The 20,856-nt window shown below is 40.1% G+C and overlaps 2 protein-coding genes across 6 annotated transcripts in view; one reads left to right on the top strand and one right to left on the bottom strand.

Annotated features, from left to right (window-relative positions):
* The first annotated feature begins 3,085 nt into the window (after positions 1-3,085).
* On the top strand, positions 3,086-19,149 carry serpina10a (serpin peptidase inhibitor, clade A (alpha-1 antiproteinase, antitrypsin), member 10a). Its single transcript, XM_024420583.2, has 6 exons — positions 3,086-3,225; positions 5,621-5,932; positions 6,211-6,492; positions 6,981-7,254; positions 11,965-12,112; positions 18,051-19,149. Exons 2-6 carry the CDS (start codon positions 5,644-5,646, stop codon positions 18,234-18,236), a joined length of 1,179 nt encoding a protein of 392 aa, XP_024276351.1. The 5' UTR covers positions 3,086-3,225; positions 5,621-5,643; the 3' UTR covers positions 18,237-19,149.
* The window catches only part of ppp4r4 (protein phosphatase 4, regulatory subunit 4), a 124,041-nt gene continuing 122,059 nt past the window's right edge, over positions 18,875-20,856 (bottom strand). For all 5 annotated transcript variants that reach the window (XM_024420580.2, XM_024420578.2, XM_024420577.2 and 2 more), the window contains one exon: positions 18,875-19,549. In XM_024420580.2, coding sequence (XP_024276348.1) covers positions 19,504-19,549 — 46 coding nt within the window. In that variant the 3' untranslated portion in view covers positions 18,875-19,503. The remainder of the gene's footprint in view (positions 19,550-20,856) is intronic.

Consider the following 20,856-nt stretch of genomic DNA (forward strand, 5'->3'; position numbering starts at 1 on the left):
TAATCACATTGATTGATATGGGAATTTGGTTAGCGTCTTTCAGAAAAAGTGTAGTATCATCAGCCTTATAATAATTTCTTTACCACCTATGGAAATACCTTGTACAGGACTATTATTTAAAGAATTTGCAAGAAGTTGGGTGATTAATAAAAACAGGTACGTGGAGATAGGACAACCTTGCCTAAATCCTCTCGTTAACTCAAATCTAGGTGAGGTGCCATATTTCAATTTGATAGAGCTGTTTTCCATTTGCATAGAGTCTTAATAGCCTTACAGAAAAAAAATCCCCAAAGCCAAGTCTCTCAAGGAGTGGAAGAGAAACTGATGCCATACTGTATCAAATGCTTTATAAACATCTAAAAATAATATGAAGCTATCCTCAGTTATTAGGTCTGAGTAGTCAAGTATGTCTAATACTAGTCTGACATTGTTAGAAATATGTCTGTTCCTCATGAAGCCAGACTGTGTTTCATCAATGATTGCATCCAGGACTTCTTTAATTATTTTTGCAAGTAGCAAGGCTAATATCTTACAGTCATTATTAAGAAGACAAATTATATCGATGAGCAGCACTTCTTTTTTAGGCTTAGGTATCAGTGTTATTAACCCCTGACTCATTGTAGGAGGAAGAACATTGTTTTTAATAGTCTCTAAAAAACACTTCAAATAGGAAGGGAGCTATTTGTTCAGAAAATAATTGGTAAAATTCTGATGTAATTCCATCAACACCTGGTGATTTATTGTTCTTTAGATGTTTGATAGACTCTATAATCTCTTCAGCTTTGATGGGTTCATCACACTGTTTAGATTCTATATCACTGATAGAGTGAATATTATTCAGTGAGTTAAAAAACATATCTGTGGATTCCTGACAGTACGTAGAGCTATACAATTTTCTGTATAAATTGCTACTACAGTATTTAGCAATTAATTTTTGGTCATCTGTAATAACACCATCAATGTTACATTTATGGATAGTGTTATTTTTAGAGTGAAATTTCTCAAGTCTAAAGAAATAGGATGAATTCTGTTCTCCCTTCTCAATCCATTTTTCCCTAGATCTAATAAAGGCTCCTTCTGCTTTTAATCTATATATATTATCCAGTTTATTTTGTAAATCAATTAGTTCCATCTTTTCCTCCACCAAGAGGCCGGCTGGGGACCTCTGAGAAAGGAAAGTTATCCTAATGATCACCTTTTCCTCCTCAGCTCTTCTGGTTTTAGCAAGATTACTACCATATTTTCTAAGGTATTTGGACACCTCAAATTTAAAGAGCTCCCAGTTCTTGCAATAAGATTTTTCTTCACAAGCCCTTTCCCAAAAGTGTGAGAGCAGATCTTTAACCTCAAATTGAACTATTTGAATTATTATTTAATAATGAGCTATTTAGCTTCGGCCTTGTGAAGTTGATATGACTCACAATTCAACGCAAACTGTTGTCACGTCTCAAACTGCATTTTGGGAATGTCAGACAAAATTTTGACATTAGCTTGCTTACATATATATATATATATATATATATATATATATATATATATATATATATATATATATATATATATATATATATATATATATATATATATATATTGTAGTGATGAGCCTATAACACTTAGCTCGCTTTATACACATAATTTTTTGAATTCTGAAATGTATTTGAATAAATTACCAAACTATAAAACGATCTAGTCAACTATGGGTAACTGTAGTTAGCTAGGTACATTCATAGCTTTAGGTTGGTTGTTTTTAAACTCAACTTCAAGATTTCCACCAAGGACGTTGCTTCTCCGATCATCACTCCCCTCGCTTGAGCAAGGGACATTTAAGGTACACTCGGAGGTAAAACGTCATTCTATGGCTAAGAGCTGTCTACTTTGACTGTGGACTGCCACCAATGAGCCAGATATTTCACCGGATGTATAAATGTGAAGCATCCGGTTGGCGTTTCCGTTCATTACCAAATATGTTTATGATAGGAAGCACAGTGGACGGAAGTGGGAGAAGATGGATCGAGATGGACTTTGGCCTATATTCTGCACATTTTCTCATTGACAAAACATTTGATCTCCATACAGTTTTCTGTTTCCAAACTAAAATCTGTACCAAACAGAGTGGACTGCATTTTATAGACTTTACACTTTGCCAAAGTTGAAAAAAAAAAGAGATAGTCCTGCGCACTAGGAATAATTTGCTCCCCATTGGAAATGACAGGGTCTGGTTTATCCTGGCGTTGTTATAAAAATATTTGATACCACTGTGAAGCAGGCAAGAATAACTATGTACTTCCGGGTCATGGATATTTGGAATCCTTCAGAATAAATGTCGCGTCCTGTTTACTTTGTAAAATAATAATTAGTGCGAAAATTATGGAAAATGTGCACAATTATTTATATATTTCATACTAGTTATCATACAAAGAATAATTAAAAGTATTTCTATAAGATAATATGTTTATTTTTTTTAAGCCTAATTGGTCAACATTGTTTGTTGTCTGTGTACTTCTATCATTTACAAAATTATCTGTAGCTTGTGTCACAGTAAAAGGGAGTCCATTCTACTCAGGAGCACTCCTAGTTTCCAAATCCACAGAGTTTACACCAAGAGGAGTGTCGCTGCTCATTTGGCAGCCCATAAAGAGTGACCAATCAGCTTAAATTCAATATTTTTTTCATACTGCAAATACGTATTGCACCATGCACAATTATGTGTACGTTGTGTCTCCATAAAAGGAGTGTCCATTTTACTACGCCAATATGAATGGGCTAATTAACAATGGGATTGAAAGTGTTTTCTAAAGTTGATTATTATAATTATAATGTTATTTATAATATTGTTATTACTGTTTTATTAATCTTATCATTCAACATCATGTTTTATTTGTATTACTGTTACTACCTTGATAACTATCTAGTAATCATCACTTTTAATGCTGTTAAAAATATTGTCAATAGTATAATATTATTGGTGTTATAAAGGCGATTCACTTTATTCCTGTTTTCATATTGTTAAACTGCTAACATTTCCTCATAAATTTGTACGAATTCCTACTCTTTGTATTCTTCTTTGCATGACTTTTACTTTGAAGGAAAATCGCTGAGTTCATGGCCTTATTCTTGCTCGGTCTTGTTAATTCCTGCCTGCGGAACAGAGGTCTTCACAGACGTATTTTTTGTTATCTGTGACGTTATCCTGATCAATTTCCAGGCAGGCTTTTTAGTGCAAAAGTAAGTATTCTATCATCCTTTCTATTTTAAAATATGAGTTGCTATTCAGTCTCGCATCATATTCGGTGAAGAAACCCCACTCGTTACACCCATGCTATTGAAATTGCCTACGCATAATAATATTATTGCCAGGTCTCTTGCCATAACTCAAATTAATGTACATTTTAAAGCTAGATTAGGGTTCCATTTTATTTTATACAACGATATCACGATGTTTTGATGCACTCTTGCGTAATAGCCGCCTATTTGTCTAATTCTTGAATGGTTTAAATGGTTGTGGAATGTGCACATAAATAGCACACCAGCTCCCAAGATCAGGGCCATAATCTGTTAAATCCCCCCCAAAATCAATTCAAAAAGGTACTTTAATAAAGGTCAACGAGCCTGATACAACCTACCAGCCCATCCTATTTATGTCTCAGTAGCTTGGTTTCCATCAATGATTTGTATATACACTAGATGACTAATAGGGGGCGCTGTGTTGAAGCCACCACGCCTCCATCTTGGCACTCTTTGGAAGCAATAAAAATGCATTTATTAATGTCTTCATTCGTTTTTGCCACATGTATTATATTACAGACACCTTAATGCATACTTTTAAATTATGTTATGTGTTGCTAAACATACAAAACAATATATAAAGATATTTTCCTTAAAGTCTATATATTTGAGATGACTAATGGTATATGTCATTTTGTCCTTAAAACATTTAATTGAAATAATGTAGAATTCCGTTCATTCCTATGGAGGACTTCCTACTGGGGAGTGCCAATATGGCTGACTAACTGGTGGCTTCAAAGCCTCAGTAGTCCTTTGTAGCTCAGTTGGTAGAGAATGGCACTTGTAAAGCCAGGGTAAGGGGTTTAATTCCCAGCACCACCCATACATAAAATGTATGCACGCATGACTGCAAGTTGCTTTTGATAAAAGCGTCTGCTAAATGGCATATATTATTATTATTATTATATTAATGTCCAATACATAGCACAGTATCCATCTGATTGGAGATACAATTTAATACAAATATTCTAAAATCTGCATAGAGAAAATAGTCTTGACACAACTGTGGGAAGCATTAGAGTCAACATGGGCCAGCATCCCTGTGGAATGCTTTTGACACCTTGTAGAGTTTATGCGCCAACGAATTGAGGTTGTTCTGAGGGAAAAAGAGTGCAACTCAATATTAGGAAGTTGTTCCTAATTTTTTGTATGGAGGTTGGAATAATACTGTCAAATTGTGAAAATGGATAATGCCCTTTAAGTGTAAGAGACATTTATTTTACGGCCTGCCTGGTGACATCAGCAGGTGGTAAATTTAGTTAATAGACGAATAAGAAAGATTTCCAAATCTCTCTGCCAATAACAGCTAGTTTTCAGTTTTCCCTTCCCCACTCAGACCACTCTCAGACATTCCTAGCAAAATTCATAATTGAGAAAATCCTCTTTGCAAAGAAGAATTTTTTTAAATATATTTTTTTACCATTTTAATTTAAAAGAATCACAGTAAGGTACTTAATTGTTACCCAGAAGTGACTAGATATTCTTAAAAAAAGGCTGCATTGGACCTTGTCAGAAGAGTGAGGTGTGCCCAACTACAGAAGTGGAAGTGTAGGCACGCTCTGGCAGTCTTCCTAACTGCTCCACTTGAGCGAGGTCCAGCCTGCAGTCTTGTGTCAGTCAGTTGATTAGGGAATGCCTTGCAGGTGTGCTGATTTAGTAATCCTGCACAGGTGTGTTGGGTGAGCATAGCTGTGGCGCAGTCTTTGGCTGGCCTGGTGCTGAAGATAGTTTAGCAATGTGGAAGGCTGCACTGAGTGCCACTGAGTGCCAAAGAAAATAATGCAGTTAAACAGGACAGACTTATGAAGTGATTTATGAAGTGGAGTTTACTCAGCTACTCTGGACACTGACAGTTTTTTAGATTAGTGACCTTATTTTGTGGAATATTTTTTTATTAACAGAACACTTTAGGGCTGTAATGAATTTCGGACGACAGAATGATGCGCAACTAGGATCCTATACTATATACAGGATCCTAGTTGCGGTCCCGAAGCTACTGTAGCACTGTCTGCATTGCCCATCAAATGTATCATTTGTAATAAGTAGGTACTTCACTGTCCTAATAACATATTGTAATTTTAATAGCCTATCTAATAGCCTAGTACATAATTACATAAATATTAAAAAGATAGTGGACCCCAAAATCAAAAATGTTCAGATATTTCTCAGCTCAATTTTAGACCATTTGTTTTGTATGAAAATGTCAGGCAACCTTTGATTTTGGAGTGTACTATACCTTTAACGCTAGACTAATTAAATGTTTATGTGTTAGTGTTGAACTTAACTTGCTGAGGACACTTTGCTTAAAACATGTATATTTTGTTTCCATTGCGAGCTGAGAAAAGCGGAGGAAGAACCATGACGTCCAGACTCCTCCCCCTCCTGGCGTGCATCCCACTCCTCGTCATGCCACTTTTGGCACAGGAGCCCAGCGCTGGGGAAATCCAGGACCTGAGCACCAGAAATGCTGACTTTGCCGCCCGGCTGTACCGTGCCATTGCTAGCACCACTGATGACAACGTCCTTCTCTCCCCATTCACCGTATCTCTGGGTTTAGCTGCATTGATGAGTGGCGCCGACGGCTCTACACGCGAGCAACTCCTTCAGGGCCTGAGTCTGAATGCTCTCGACCACCTAAGGATCCCAGGTATTTAGCCCTAGAGAATAGAGATGCAGACCAGTAAGTGGGAGGGTGGTGGTGGGTTCAAATCCCAGGCTAGAGGAGGAAACAAACCAGTAACCAAAGAGTTCCTGGTATCAGATTATTTTGCCGTTGTGCCCTTGAGCAAGGCACTTCACCTCAAAAAAGTTACATTGCTCTGCGGCTGACCCTGTATTGTTTCCATAATTGTTCTGTTTGTTTGTGTTTGTCTGAGTTATTTAAAAAAAATACAAATGTACATTTTCAATTGTTTTCTATGCCAGAACTGTTCCAGAGTGTCCGGGATAGCATGGCCCAGAGTGGGTTTGTGAACCAGGGTATCGGCATCCTTCCCCGCCAGCAGTTCAAAGTGGACTCGACCTACCGAGACGTTGTGCAGACCAAGTATGGAGGAAATGTCCAGGGGCTGGACTATAGCGACGGGGCTGCCAAGGACACCATCAACCAGTTTTTCTACACCTACACCAGGGAGCAGGTGAAGGAGGTGGTCAGCGCCATCGACCCCCAGACCCAGATGATGCTAATCACTGCCATTTTCTTTCAAGGTGAGGAGTAGGCACAGGGGTTCAGTAGAACATGGTGCTTGCAACTCCAGAGTAATGTGTTCGATTACCTGGAACACCCATACGCAAAAAAGTTGTTTTGGATAAAAGCGTCTGCTAAATGGCAAAATGTTATCATTGTTGTTATTATTATATTATACAGTATTTTACACCTGTATTTTATGACCTTTTGTAAACATAACCATGCCCCCAGGCTGAAGCGCAAACGGCTGAAGTGTCTGGGAATGAGATTATTGTAAGCACAGTCTGTTTATAAACATATCTTTCCAGGTGACATTTACTGCCGTTGTTGCATATAACAAGGCACCTCGCATCTACAAATGCTCTGTTAGCACTGCTTTTTGTGGGTGATGCTGTGCTGCTCCCAGCCTTGTTCGTGTGTAAGTGAGGTTGGGTATTGAGACATCAACACGTATATCAGTTGTGACAGCAACATGATGTTTGATTCCCTTTTCTGTTTCTCTCACCAGGCCAGTTTGCCCTCACCTTCAATACCAGCTTCACCCAGGACGAGCGATTCTACGTGAACAAGTACAAAATTGCCATGGTCCCCATGATGTTCCGCTCCGACAAGTACCACCTGGCGTACGACCGCTCTCTCAAGCTGGGTGTCCTGAAGCTGCCCATGACGGGCGGCGCCGCCATGCTGGTGCTTCTGCCCGACGAGGACGTGGACTACACGTCCATCGACGAGGAGATCACGGGAGAACGCTTCCAAGGCTGGCTCAAACAACTCAAGAGGACGTAGGTTGAATTGGACTACAACATTGGAATGGGTTGCTTATATGAGGTTCATGGGTCGTTCAACCTAACAATGCATCAGATTGTGCTGACACCGTTTCTGTAGTTAAAAATAAGATTAGCATTCCTGAAACATTATTTTGTTGAAATTTAATTTGATCTGAGAAATTAAGCTAATTGATTGCAACCAATTTTGCGATTTTCATTTCTAGGATTCAAATCATTTTCAATAAATATAGTACCTAACTTCCAATTTGGACCAAAATTCTTCCTAACTTTGGTAGAGTTCTATTTTCGTCTGGTGTTAAGTCAGCGCAATTTTCAAAGGCACGCTAGTTTGTGATTTTGACCTGATAAAGCCAGCGCTCTTCAATTTTCAAACCCTAGTGCCAGGATTGGTAATTTACCTGTCTTATACAAGCGCGCTGATGTGGGAGGGGTGGCAATATCTGAGGTGTATCCTTAAAAACGTGCTCCAAAGTACCAATTTCAGTATGCGCTGGTGGGGATGTTTAAGACCAACCGAAAGCAGGTCTTAGCGGCAACGTGGTTAGTTATGCCATGGATTTTGACTACAGAAGCTCCGCCTATCCAGCTGTGATACACAGTGCCCATATGCACATGGAACAAGAAAGATGTGCTTTTTGTGTCCGTAAACCTCGTATTTAGAAACAGAAAACACAAACAATGTTTTTTGTTGTTATGCCCAATGCATTCACCAAGTAGTCAAGACTATCAATATGTGAGACCGCTTTAAAATTCATCTTAATCACCAAAGCTTTAATAAAATATATAGATTGTCAGCAGCAAAAGAGTGATTAGACATCCTCCTTTCTATCTATGGAGGTTATTTAGCCAGGTCCTGTTATTATTTTGGATGTGCTTAAAAACCCCTCCATGTAGGCTATACAGTGCATTCGGAAAGTATTTAGACTTTATCCACATTTTGTTGCGTTACAGCCTTATTCTAAAATGGATGAAATAGTTTTTTTGTCCTCAATCTATACACAATACCCCATAATGATGAAGCAAAACAGATAAAACCCCCCTGAAATATCACATTTAAGTATTCAGACCCTTTACTCAGTACTTTGTTGAAGCACCTTAGGCAGAGATTACAGCCTCGAGTCTACTTCGTTATGAAGCTTGGCACACTGGTATTTGGGGAGTTTCTCCAATTCTTCACGGCAGATCCTCAAGCTCTGTCAGGTTGGATGGGGAGCGTCGCTGCACAGCTATATTCAAGTCTCTCCAGAGATGTTCAATCGGGTTCAAATCCGGGCACTGGCTGGGCCAGTCAAGGACATTCAGAGACTTGTTCCGAAGCCACTTCTACGTTATCTTGGCTGTGTGCTTAGGGTCATTGTCCTGTTGGAAGGTGAACCTTCGCCCCAGTCGGAGGTCCTGAGTGCTCTAGAGCAGGTTTTCATCAAGGATCTCTCTGTACATTGCACTGTTCATCTTTCCCTTGATTCTGACTAGTCTCCCAGTCCGTGCCGCTGAAAAACATCCCCACAGCATGATGCTGCCACCGCAATGCTTCACCATAGGCATGGTGCCAGGTTTCCTCCAGAAGTAATGGTTGACATTCAGGCCATAGAGTTTAATATTGGTTTCATCAGACCAGAGAATCTTGTATCTCATGGTCTTAAAGTCCTTTAGGTGCCTTTTGACAAACTCCAAGTGGGCTGTCATGTGTCTTTTACTGAGGAGTGGCTTCCGTCTGGCCACTCTACCATAAAGGCCTGATTGGTGGAGTGCAGCAGAGATGGTTGTCCTTCTGGAAGGTTCTATCATTGCCACAGAGGAACTCTGGACGTCTGTCAGAGTGACCATCAGGTTCTTGCTCACCTCCATGACCAAGGCCCATCTCCCCACCGATTACGCAGTTAGGCCGGGTCGGCCAGCTCAAACTTATTTTATTTAAGAATGATGGAGGCCAATGTGTTCTTGGGGACATTCAATGCTGCAGACATTTTTTGGTACCGTTCCCCAGATCTGTGCCTCAACACAATCCTGTCTCAGAGCTCTACTGACAATTCCTTCCATCTCGTGGCTTGGTTTTTGCTTTGACATGCACTGTCAACTGTGGGACCCTATATACAGTGGGGAGAACAAGTATTTGATACACTGCCGATTTTGCAGGTTTTCCTACTTACAAAGCATGTAGAGGTCTGTAATTTTTTATCATAGGTACACTTCAACTGTGAGAGATGGATCTAAAACATAAATCCAGAAAATCACATTGTATGATTTTTAAGTAATTCATTTGCATTTTATTGCATGACATAAGTATTTGATCTCCTACCAACCAGTAAGTATTCCGGCTATCACAGACCTGTTCGTTTTTCTTTAAGAAGCCCTCCTGTTCTCCACTCATTACCTGCATTAACTGCACCTGTTTGAACTCGTTACCTGTATAAAAGACACCTGTCCACACACTCAATCAAACAGACTTCAACCTCTACACAATGGCCAAGACCAGAGAGCTGTGTAAGGACATCAGGGATAAAATTGTAGACCTGCACAAGGCTGGGATGGGATACAGGACAATAGGCAAGCAGCTTGGTGAGAAGGTAATAACTGTTGGCACAATTATTAGAAAATGGAAGAAGTTCAAGATGATGGTCAATCACCCTCGGTCTGGGGCTCCATGCAAGATCTCACCTCGTGGGGAATCAATGATCATGAGGAAGGTGAATGATCAGCCCAGAACTACATGGCAGGACCTGGTCAATGACCTGAAGAGAGCTGGGACCACAGTCTCCAAGAAAACCATTAGTAACACACTACGCCATCATGGATTAAAATCCTGCAGCGCACGCAAGGTCCCCCTGCTCAAGCCAGCGCATGTCCAGGCCCGTCTGATGTTTGCCAATGACCATCTGGAATGATCCAGAGGAGGAATGGGAGAAGGTCATGTGGTCTGATGAGACAAAAATAGAGCTTTTTGGTCTAAACACGCCGTGTTTGGAGGAAGAAGAAGGATGAGTACAATGCCAAGAACACCATCCCAACCGTGAAGCATGGAGGTGGAAACATAATTCTTTGGGGATGCTTTTCTGCAAAGGGGACAGGACGACTGCACCGTATTGAGGGGAGGATGGATGGGGCCATGTATCGCGAGATCTTGGCCAACAACCTCCTTCCCTCAGTAAGAGCATTGAAGATGGGTCGTGGCTGGGTCTTCCAGCATGACAATGACCCGATACACACAGCCAGGGCAACTAAGGAGTGGCTCCGTAAGAAGCATCTCAAGGTCCTGGAGTGGCCTGAACCCAATAGAAAATCTTTGGAGGGAGCTGAAAGTCCGTATTGCCCAGCGACAGCCCCGAAACCTGAAGGATCTGGAGAAGGTCTGTATGGAGGAGTGGGCCAAAACCCCTGTCGCAGTGTGTACAAACCTGGTCAAGAACTACAGGAAACGTATGATAAAATGCAAATGAATTACTTAAAAATCATACAATGTGATTTTCTGGATTTTTGTTTTAGATTCCGTCTCACAGTTGAAGTGTACCTATGATAAAAATTACAGACCTCTATATGCTTTGTAAGTAGGAAAACCTGCAAAATCAGCAGTGTATCAAATTCTTGTTCTCCCCACTGAAGACCGGTATGTGCCTTTACAAATCAATGTCCAATCAATTGAATTTACCACAGGTGAACTCCAATCAAGTTGTAGAAACATCTCAAGGGTGATCAATGGAAACAGGATGCATCTGAGCTCAATTTCGAGTCTCATAGCAAAGGGTCTGAATTATTATGTAAATCATTTTTTATTTTTTAAATTTTTTTATACATTTGCAAACATTTCGAAAAACCTATTTTCGCCTTGTCATTATGGGATATTGTGTGTAGATTAGACATTTTTATTTAATCAATTTTAGAATACGACTGTAATGCAACAAAATGTGGAAAAAACAAGCCGTAGTAGGTCAGCCTTACCCTACTATAACGAAAGTGGTTCAACACTAAAGCACCTGGTGTCTTTCTTATCCTGGCGATGCATTAGCTAAGTGGCCTATCCATAAAATGTTTCTAAATGGTCTACTCATGCATACTCCATTTGGCTTGTATCCGTCACCATTTCCAGAGTGCCTCTTGTCCGGTTACCAGAGGAGAGCTCCTTCAAGCCCAGGCTATTCAGATAATTTCAGTCCTATAACGCCTTATCAATGGTAGGCCTAGGCTATATTTTGCTTATTGAGAACGTGCCTCACACATACAATACAATTTACGGGAACTTATAGTATTTTTTATTTGAGAAGTGCAATGCGTAAAGGCCTATACTCGTTGAAGCCAAATGGGTTTTGTTACTGTAGTTTATGCTATTTAGTAAACTGTAGTATGAATCAACAATGGACTAGGATGAGAATATTCTGTGCCGCCAGCCGAATTGGAGTTGATGAAAAAGTTAGGTATAAATATCATACCCCACCAAATTGCTAACCTCCCATTATTGGTAATGGTGCGAGGTTAGCATGTTTTGGGGGCATGAAAATACCCTCAAATAAAAGGTGTCAGTCACCTCCATATGAAACATTTGATCTCAAATCCAAAATGCTGGAGAATAGAGCCAATGGTGATACAGCAAATGCTGGAGTATATATTATAATCATTTACTCATTTTCTTTTTTTAGAACTTCAAACACTCAACCATTGGCCATATGACCCATTCCTAATGATTATGATGTCACTTCCTGTGCTTTGCAGAAGGCTGGAGGTGCAGCTGCCTAGATTTATACTGGAGCAGTCATACTCCCTGCAGAAGGTCCTGCCAGGCCTCGGGATCAGCGAGGTCTTCCAGGACAGCGCTGACTTCTCTGGCATCGGTGGGGAAACGGGCCTGAGGCTCTCTGAGGTCAGTGTGTGTGTGTGTGAGCTGGTGTTTCTCCATTAGTGTGTGTGTATCTGTCATTGAGTGTGCATATCTGTGTGTTGTTCATCAGTGTCTATGTGTTTCTCCCTCATGTACGTGTCTGTCAGTGTGTCTCCATAAGTGCGTCCACCACTGTGTGTTTGTATGTCACTTGACGGCCTCTTGCTCAAGTGTTAGACTGAGATAATGGAGGAGTGATAGATACCCACTGTGGGGTGGGTGGGGGACTAAAAATAATTTGAGATGCATCCCACTTCCTGCGGTGTTTTGAATGTCCACCTGTGGTTACTTTACACTGCTTGGGTTAATTGTCTCTGTGAAAGGGAAGACAGGATTAGGCATCTTGCTGAAGGCCTGCATTTCGTGGTGTCCTTATTGTCTAAGCAAGGTCTCTTGGTAACTTGTGACCACTGAGAACGACTTTTTGCTAACAGAAAATGAAAATCTTCATAATATTCCCAAAGCAATTATGTCTCATCAGAGCCCCAAGTGAATACAAGTGAGTTGCTACAAAATCATCATAAAGTGATTAAAATAAAAATATATTATGTGATAATATATATCAGTGCTTTCCCAAAGTTAAATTGGCAAACCGATTTCTTTGGTAACATTATTCTCAGAATGTCATGCATTCATTCACAGTAAAGACAAAGCCTTCCAGAGTAAGGCAGGTCAAGATTAGTACGTTTTAAAAAGGTTAGTACGTTTTCAAAAGGTTAGTACGTTTTCAAAAGGTTAGTACGTTTTCAAAAGGTTAGTGCATTCACATCCGGTAAGCGTGTGAACATCCGGTATGACACAAGGGAGAGCTCGGTTTGTTGTATTGAACATTTTGAAAGTCTAAAAAAAATGTGGTTACTAGCTACCTTTTTGAATTTGAATCCTGTGACCGAGCTCTCCCTTGTTAACCGTAGTTAAAGTATTTACTCCTCTAGACTTTCTCCACATTTTGTTGTGTTACAAAGTGGGGTTAAAATGGATTTAATTGTCTTTTTTGTCAACAATCTACACACAATAGTCTATAGTCAAAGTGAAAGTAAAAATGTCATTGATTTTACAAACTATAGAAACACCTTTGGCAGCAATTATTTTCTTTTTGAGTGAGTCTCACCTGGATTGTGCAATATTTGCCCATTATTATTTTTACAATCTTTCAAGTTCTATCAAGTTGGTTGTTGATCATCGCTAGACAGCCATTTAAATCTTGCCATAGATGTTCAAATAGATTTAAGTAAAAACTTTAATGAGGCCACTCAAGAACATTCAATGTCGTCTTGGTAAGCAACTCTAGTGTAGATTTGGCTGTGTGTTTTAGGGTTATTGTCCTACTGAAAGGTGAATTAGTCTCTGTGTCTGTTGGAAATCTGACTAAACCAGGTTTTCCTCTAGGATTTTGGCTGTGCTTAGCTACATTCCGTTTCATGTCATCCTGAAAAACTCCCCAGTTCTTGCCGATGGCAAGCATACCCATAACATGATGCAGCCACCACCATGCTTTAAATTATGGAGAGTGGTACACAGTGATGTGTTGTGCTGGATTTGCCCCAAATATAACACTTTGTATTTAGGACAAAAAATAAATTCCTTTGCCACATTTTTTACAGTATTACTTTAGTGCCCTGTTGCCAACAGGTTGTGTCTTTTGTGATATTTAAGTTTGTCATTAAGGTTAGTGTTTTGTAGTAACTATAATATTGTTGTCCCATCCTCAGTTTTCTCCTATCACAGCCATTAACTATTTAAAAATCACCATTGGCCTCATGGTGAAATCCCTGAGTGGTTGTCTTTTTCTCCGGCCACTCAGTTCGGAAGGAGGTCTGTATCTTTGTAGTGACTGTTGAATATCCACTTGTATTGATCATATCTTCACTAATGCTGAAGAGCTTTGCTCCAAAGCAATATCAGTTTCCATTCCCGGCTGTAGTGACCATAAAATTGTGGATTTAACAAGGAAATCCAAAGTGCCAAATGTTGGGCCTAAAGTCATTTATAAGAGATAATACAAAATGTTTCCTCAGGATTTGTTTGTGGAAGACAATGTATGTTGGTTTGATGTGTATGAGGAAGTGAATCCAGATGCAGCACTGCAAGTATTTGTAAAATTATTAATGCCAATTGTTTATAAGCATGCACCTGTTAAGTAACTAACTTTGAGAAATGTTAGAGCCCCCTGGATTGATGATGAATTGCAAATTGTATGGTTCAAAAAAATTATGCAAAAGAGGTGGCAAACACGTCGGGCTGCTCAGCTGATTGGTTGACATACTGTAAATTGAGAAATGTGACTAAACTTAAAAAGAAGAATACATTATATTACCAAACACAGATAAATGACATAAAACACAATGGAAAAAAACTTTGATATACCTTAAATAATATCATGGGTGGAAAACCCAATTCATCTTCATCGAAGTTGATGGTTCATTTATAACAAAACCTTTCGATATTGCCAGTCATTTCAATTACTATTTACAGACTCCACACTGACTGAGGAGTAGTATTAAGGATCTTCCTTCTCTCAAGCGACACGCATCTTTTTATTGCTGAATTACTGAATTACTATTTCACTAGTGAAACTCAGTAGTGAAATGAAAACATTGAACCATCATACAGTATTTTTGTACAAAATATCAAATGAAAGAGAAAGATTGCTGTTTTGAATTTGGTCAAGTTAGTGTGGGAGAGGTGGAAACTATTGATATCAATAATGATAAGCCACCAGGTATAGACAACCTTGATGGGAAACTATTGTTATCAATAGTTGTCAATGGGGCAGCAGGGTAGCCTAGTGGTTAGAGTGTTGGACTAGTAACCGAAAGGTTGCAAGTTCAAATCCCTGGCTGACAAGGTACAAATCTGTCGTTCTGCCCCTGCCCCTGTTCCTAGGCCGTCATTGAAAATAAGAATTTGTTCTTAACTGACTTGCCTAGTTAAAATAAATAAATAATGATAAGCCACCAGGTATAGACAACCTTGATGGAAAACTATTGTTATCAATAATGATAAGCTGCCAGGTATAGACAACCTTGATGGAAAACTATTGAGAATGGTAGCAGACTGTATTGCCACCGCTATTTTCTATATCTTTAACCAAAGCATAAAGGTGTGTGTTTAACTATACTTGTGGGGACCAGAAGACCCCACAAGTATAGTAAACCAAATTCAAATTGACCAACGGGACATTTTTGTTAGTCCCCACAAGGTCAAATGCTATTTCGAGGAGGTTAAGGTTCGAATTACTGTTAGGTTTAGAATTAGGTTTAGCTAGGGTTAGTTTTAGGGATAGGAGATACAGTTAGGTATATAATTAGGTTTTGGGGTTAAGGTTAGGGTAAGGGAAAATAGGATTTTGAATGGGACTGAATTGTGTGTCCCCACAAGGTTAGTTATACAAGACTGTGTATGTGTCCACAGGTGTGGAAGGAAGCTAAAGTAATTCCACTGCCTAAAAAATAGTAAAGCACCCTTTGCTGGCTCTAACAACCCCCCAATCAGTTTTCTGTCTGTTCTTAGTAAAATGATGGCAAGGATTGTGTTTTGCCAAATACAATGATATTTTTACATCAACACATAACCTTCAATTCATTACAGTTTCATCTCTTAACAAAAGGAAAAGAAACCAATGAATACATTTACCCAATAAATGTATGTGAAATGCAGTTTCCCCGACCCTGACTTTGAATACCAGTGCTCAAAGACCTAAACCAACTGGAGTTGTACTTAAAGGGTGGGACCATTGAGCAAGTTGAGGAAGCTGAACTCCTAGGTATAACATTGGATGGTCAATTATCATGGTCAAGTCATACTGACAAAGTTGTTGTTATAAAAAGATGTCATGCATTTTTTTACACAAACCAACTGTAGTAGTTGTTCTGGTCTTGTCCCATCTTGATTACTGTCCTGTAATATGGTCAAGTACAGCGAAGAAAGACCTAGCAAAGCTGCAGCTGGCTTAAAACAGAGCAGCACACCTTGCCCTTAACTGCAACATACAGAACTAACATCAACAGTATGCATGTCAGTCTTTCCTGGTTGAGGGTTAAACAATAGATTAACTGCTTCTCTTCTAGGAATGAGAAATATTACTGTGACAAATTCCAGATTGTCTGCATAATCAAATAAAATTCAGCTCAAACATCCATACAAACCCCACAAGACATGCCACCGGGGGTCTCTTCCCGAGTACAAAACTAATTCACTGCAACTTAGTTTTATACAGAGCCATAATTGCATGGAAAATCTCCAATTACTCAAGCAAAACAGTAAAATTACCTGTAAAAAAAAACAATTAAAAAACAACTCATGGAACGGTGGGGACTATAAGGGGACACACAAAAACACACATTTTGTTTTGCATTGTTTGCACATTTGGAATGTATTAACATTCCTTATTTTGTTATGTTACAACCTTATTCTAAAATTGATTTACATTGTTTTATTCCTGATCAATTTACAAGCAATACCTCATAATGACAAAGCAAAATAAGGGTTTTAGAAATTTTTGCAAATTTATAAATAAAATAAAAAACATTTACATAAGTATTCAGACCCTTTACTCAGTGCTTTGTCGAAGCACCTTTGGCAGCGATTACAGCCTCGAGTCTTCTTGGGTATGACGCTACAAGCTTGGCACACCTGTATTTGGGGAGTTTTTCTTATTCTTCTCTGCAGATCCTCTGTCAGGTTGGATGGGGAGCGTTGCTGCACAGCTATTTTCAGCTCTCTCCAGAGATGTTCGATCGGGTTCAAGTCCGGGCTCTGGCTGGGCCTCAAGGACATTCAAACTTGTCCTGAAGCCACTCCTGCGTTGTCTTGGCTGTGTGTTTAGGGTCGTTGTCCTGTTAGAAGTTGAACCTTCGCCCCAGTCTGAGGTCCTGAACGCTCTGGAGCAGGTATTCAAGGATCTCTCTGTACTTTGCTCCGTTCATCTTTCCCTTGATCCTGACTAGTCTCCCAGTCCCTACCGCTGAAGAACATCCCCACAGCATGATGCTTTCACCACCATGCTTCACCATAGGTATGGTACTTGGTTTCCTCCAGATGTGACGCTTGGCATTCAGGCCAAAGAGTTCAATCTGGGTTTCATCAGACCAGAGCATATTGTTCATGGTCTGAGAGTCTTTAGGTGCCTTTTGGCAAACTCCAAGAGGGCTGTCATGCGCCTTTTACTGAGGAGTGCCTTCCGACCTCATGGCTTGGTTTTTTGCTCTGACATGCACTGTCAACTGTGGGACCTTATATAGACAGGTGTGTGCTTTCGAAATCATGTCCAATCAATTGCATCTACCACAGGTGGACCCTAATCAAGTTGTATAAACATCATGGATGATCAATGGAAACAGGATGCACCTGAGGTCAATTTTGAGTCTCATAGCAAAGGGTCTGAATACTTATGTAAATAAGGTATTTCTAATACATTTGCCAAAATTTCTAAAAACCTGTTTTCGCTTTGTCATTATGGAGTATTGTGTGTAGATTGACGAAAAAAAAAATCAATTTTAAAATAAGGCTGTAACGTAACAAAATGTAGAAAAAGTCAAGGGGTCTGAATACTTTCCAAATGCACTGTATATTGTTGTATTTTACATTTGTGTGACTTTCCTTGTCTATCAGTGTTTTGTTACTTGTTATGTTTTTTTGTGGACCCAAAAGCTAATGGGGGATCTAAATAAACAAGGGAGCTGCATTTTCTAAAGGCCATCATTAGGCTTCCATCAGCCAGTTGTCTATTAGCGCTATCATGCCAACTCCTTGCCACTCTTTGTCAATGTCATGACAATGGCAATTGGCTTGACCAGGATACTGGACAGCAATGGAGTAGGCAAGAGCACAAACATATCTGGGGCCAGTTAGCAGCATTATTCACTTTCCTGACATCTTAACCATACAGTCCTTTCTTAGCTTTATTCTGTGGTTTCAGGTTGTGCACAAGGCGGCCATCACCGTGGACGAGACCAGCAGCACCGGGAATGTTCATGCCCCGAACATCTTCGCTAGTCTACCTCCTCGGCTCACCGTCAACCGGCCTTTCCTCTTCCTCATTTACCACCAGGCCACCAGCAGCATTCTCTTCATGGGCAGGGTGATCGACCCCACCAAGAAGTAACTGCAACCATAACCATTGTGTCATATAGGTGTTTGTGGTTGAGTAATAACACTGTAACTAATGGTCTTGTCTGCCTGTATTGTCCTCTAATAAACACTCAAGTTGCAGGGCACCATAGGAGTCTGTGTAGATAGTATTAATGCATCCATTTGGTGAACTATAGGTCATATTCAGATATAGTGACACTTGAGGTCAGATTGCAATTGGACAAAATGTCTAGTTTTCAGTATTTGCATACCAATATGCTGAGCAGTTATGTAATTGCCTTCATCTTAAGTACTACTCTCCTTCTCTGTTTTGCTCCCTCCGTTTACGAGGCTTAATTTGTCATTTTAAAGGCGCTGAACATGTTTTGCCTGCTGTACTCTAAAATTATAACATTTGCACTATGTAACCTAAAGGGACCAATTGTGTTTAAAACAGAACAAAGGACTAACAAACTCTGTGGTGTTTTCCGGGACACAGATTAAGCCTAGTCCTGGACTAAATTACTTTAGGAGATTCTCCATTGAACATGCTTTTTAGTCCAGGACTAGGTTTAATCTGTGTCAGAGAGAATCTGTCCCAAAAAGTCATTCACTGACTTATGCTTTATATTAGAATAAGAAAGTAAGTAAATTGAGCTCATTATCATGTCACATATTCAACACAGGTTTATTGATTGGGTGGTGAGGGTTGGCATGGGTGGATCACTCAGGCGCTTCAGAGGCACCAGGCACAATCTCATTGGTGGGATGGAGAAATTCCGGTACCAATCACAAGTGTTGGATCATATAGTCATAAAAACTGCTTTGTTTTCTTCAATAGCCATTTGGGAAAATATAAAACATAAGAGAAGAGACTTTTCAAAGCATGCTATAATACAGAAAAAAATTGCCAATAAATAAAGGTACAAATAAAATGCATACTGTTACATATTTTGTTTGTAATTACTAATTGTTTGTGAAATGGAACGAGTTACGAGTATTTGTGGAATAAGGCAGAGATGGGTTCGATGTCAGTTCTGTTTCCCATTGGCGTAATTAAGACTCCGGACGTCTTTCCCCCGCAAGCCAATGTTGAAGTGTTTATTAGGGTTTGTTTGTCATTTGGAACCTGAAGCAGGGGGAGGACAGATGCACACTTTTGACAACTTGAGATAGATGAAGGAGGATGACCATCAGAGCAGGGGTGTAGTGGTCGTGGCCACCCGATTCTTCACAATGCCTTGACCTCAAGGTCATCGCCGGGGACTAAGGGGTCTGTCATCGCCCCCATATAGCCAGCTTCACTCCCTCCCCGACTGCATACCGAAAGAGTTGGACTTCCTTTGTCTGGAAAATAGAACAGAATACAGGAGGTGCAGGTAAACATTGGGTAAACAAGTTAATAAGTAGTAAACAAGGAGTGACCTATGCCAAATCGACATCTAGCTCCCGCCCCTACATATGAGTTGGGCAATTTCTCCTGGCAAAGACTGGTATGAGTGCAGGTTCTGATTATTTGAATCAGGGGTGTTAAAGCTGAGAAGATGAGGTGTATGCAATACGGTACAAATTCCACCTGGCCAATCTCATCCCAAAATCATGGGCATTGTTATGGAGTTGGTCCACCCTTTTCTGCCATAACACTTCTGGGAAAGCTTTCCACTAGAATTTGGAACATTGCTACGGGGACTTGCTTCCATTCAGCCACAAGCACTAGTAAGGTTGGGCACTGATGTTGGGCGATTAGGCCTGGCTCACAGTCAGCGCTCCAATTCATTCCAACGGTGTTTGATGCGGTTGAGGTCAGGGCTCTGTGCAGAACACTCAAGTTCTTCCACACCATATACAGTCATGGCCAAAAGTTTTGAGAATGACACACATATTAATTTCCACAGTTCGCTGCTTTGGTGTCTTTAGATATTTTTGTCAGATGTTACTATGGAATACTGAAGTATAATTACAAGTATTTCATACGTGTCAAAGGCTTTTATTGACAATTACATGAAGTTGACACAAAGAGTCAATATTTGCAGTGTTGACCCTTCTTTTTCAAGACCTCTGCAATCCGCCCTGGCATGCTATCAATTAACTTCTGGGCCACATCCTGACTGATGGCAGCCCCTTCTTGCATAATCAATGCTTGGAGTTTGTCAGAATTTGTTGGTTTTTGTTTGTCCACCCGCCTCTTGAGGACCACAAGTTCTCAATGGGATTACGGTCTGGGGAGTTTCCTGGCCATGGACCCAAAATATCGATGTTTTGTTCCCTGAGCCAATTAGTTATCACTTTTGTCTTATGGCAAGGTGCTCCATCATGCTGGAAAAGGCATTGTTCATCACCAAACTGTTCCTGGATGGTTGGGAGAAGTTGCTCTCGGAGGATGTGTTGGTACCATTCCTTATTCATGGCAAAATTGTGAGTGAGCCCACACATGAATGAATTGAGAAGCAACCCCACACATGAATGGTCTCAGGATGCTTTACTGTTGACATGACACAGGACTGATGGTAGCGCTCACCTTGTCTTCTCTGAAACAAGCTTTTTTCCGGATGCTCTAAATAATCGGAAAGGGGATTCATCAGAGAAAATGACTTAACCCCAGTACTCAGCAGTCCAATCCCGGTACCTTTTGCAGAATATCAGTCTGTCCCTGT

Source organism: Oncorhynchus tshawytscha, linkage group LG05 (assembly GCF_018296145.1).
Source record: "Oncorhynchus tshawytscha isolate Ot180627B linkage group LG05, Otsh_v2.0, whole genome shotgun sequence".
Lineage (NCBI taxonomy): Eukaryota > Metazoa > Chordata > Actinopteri > Salmoniformes > Salmonidae > Oncorhynchus > Oncorhynchus tshawytscha.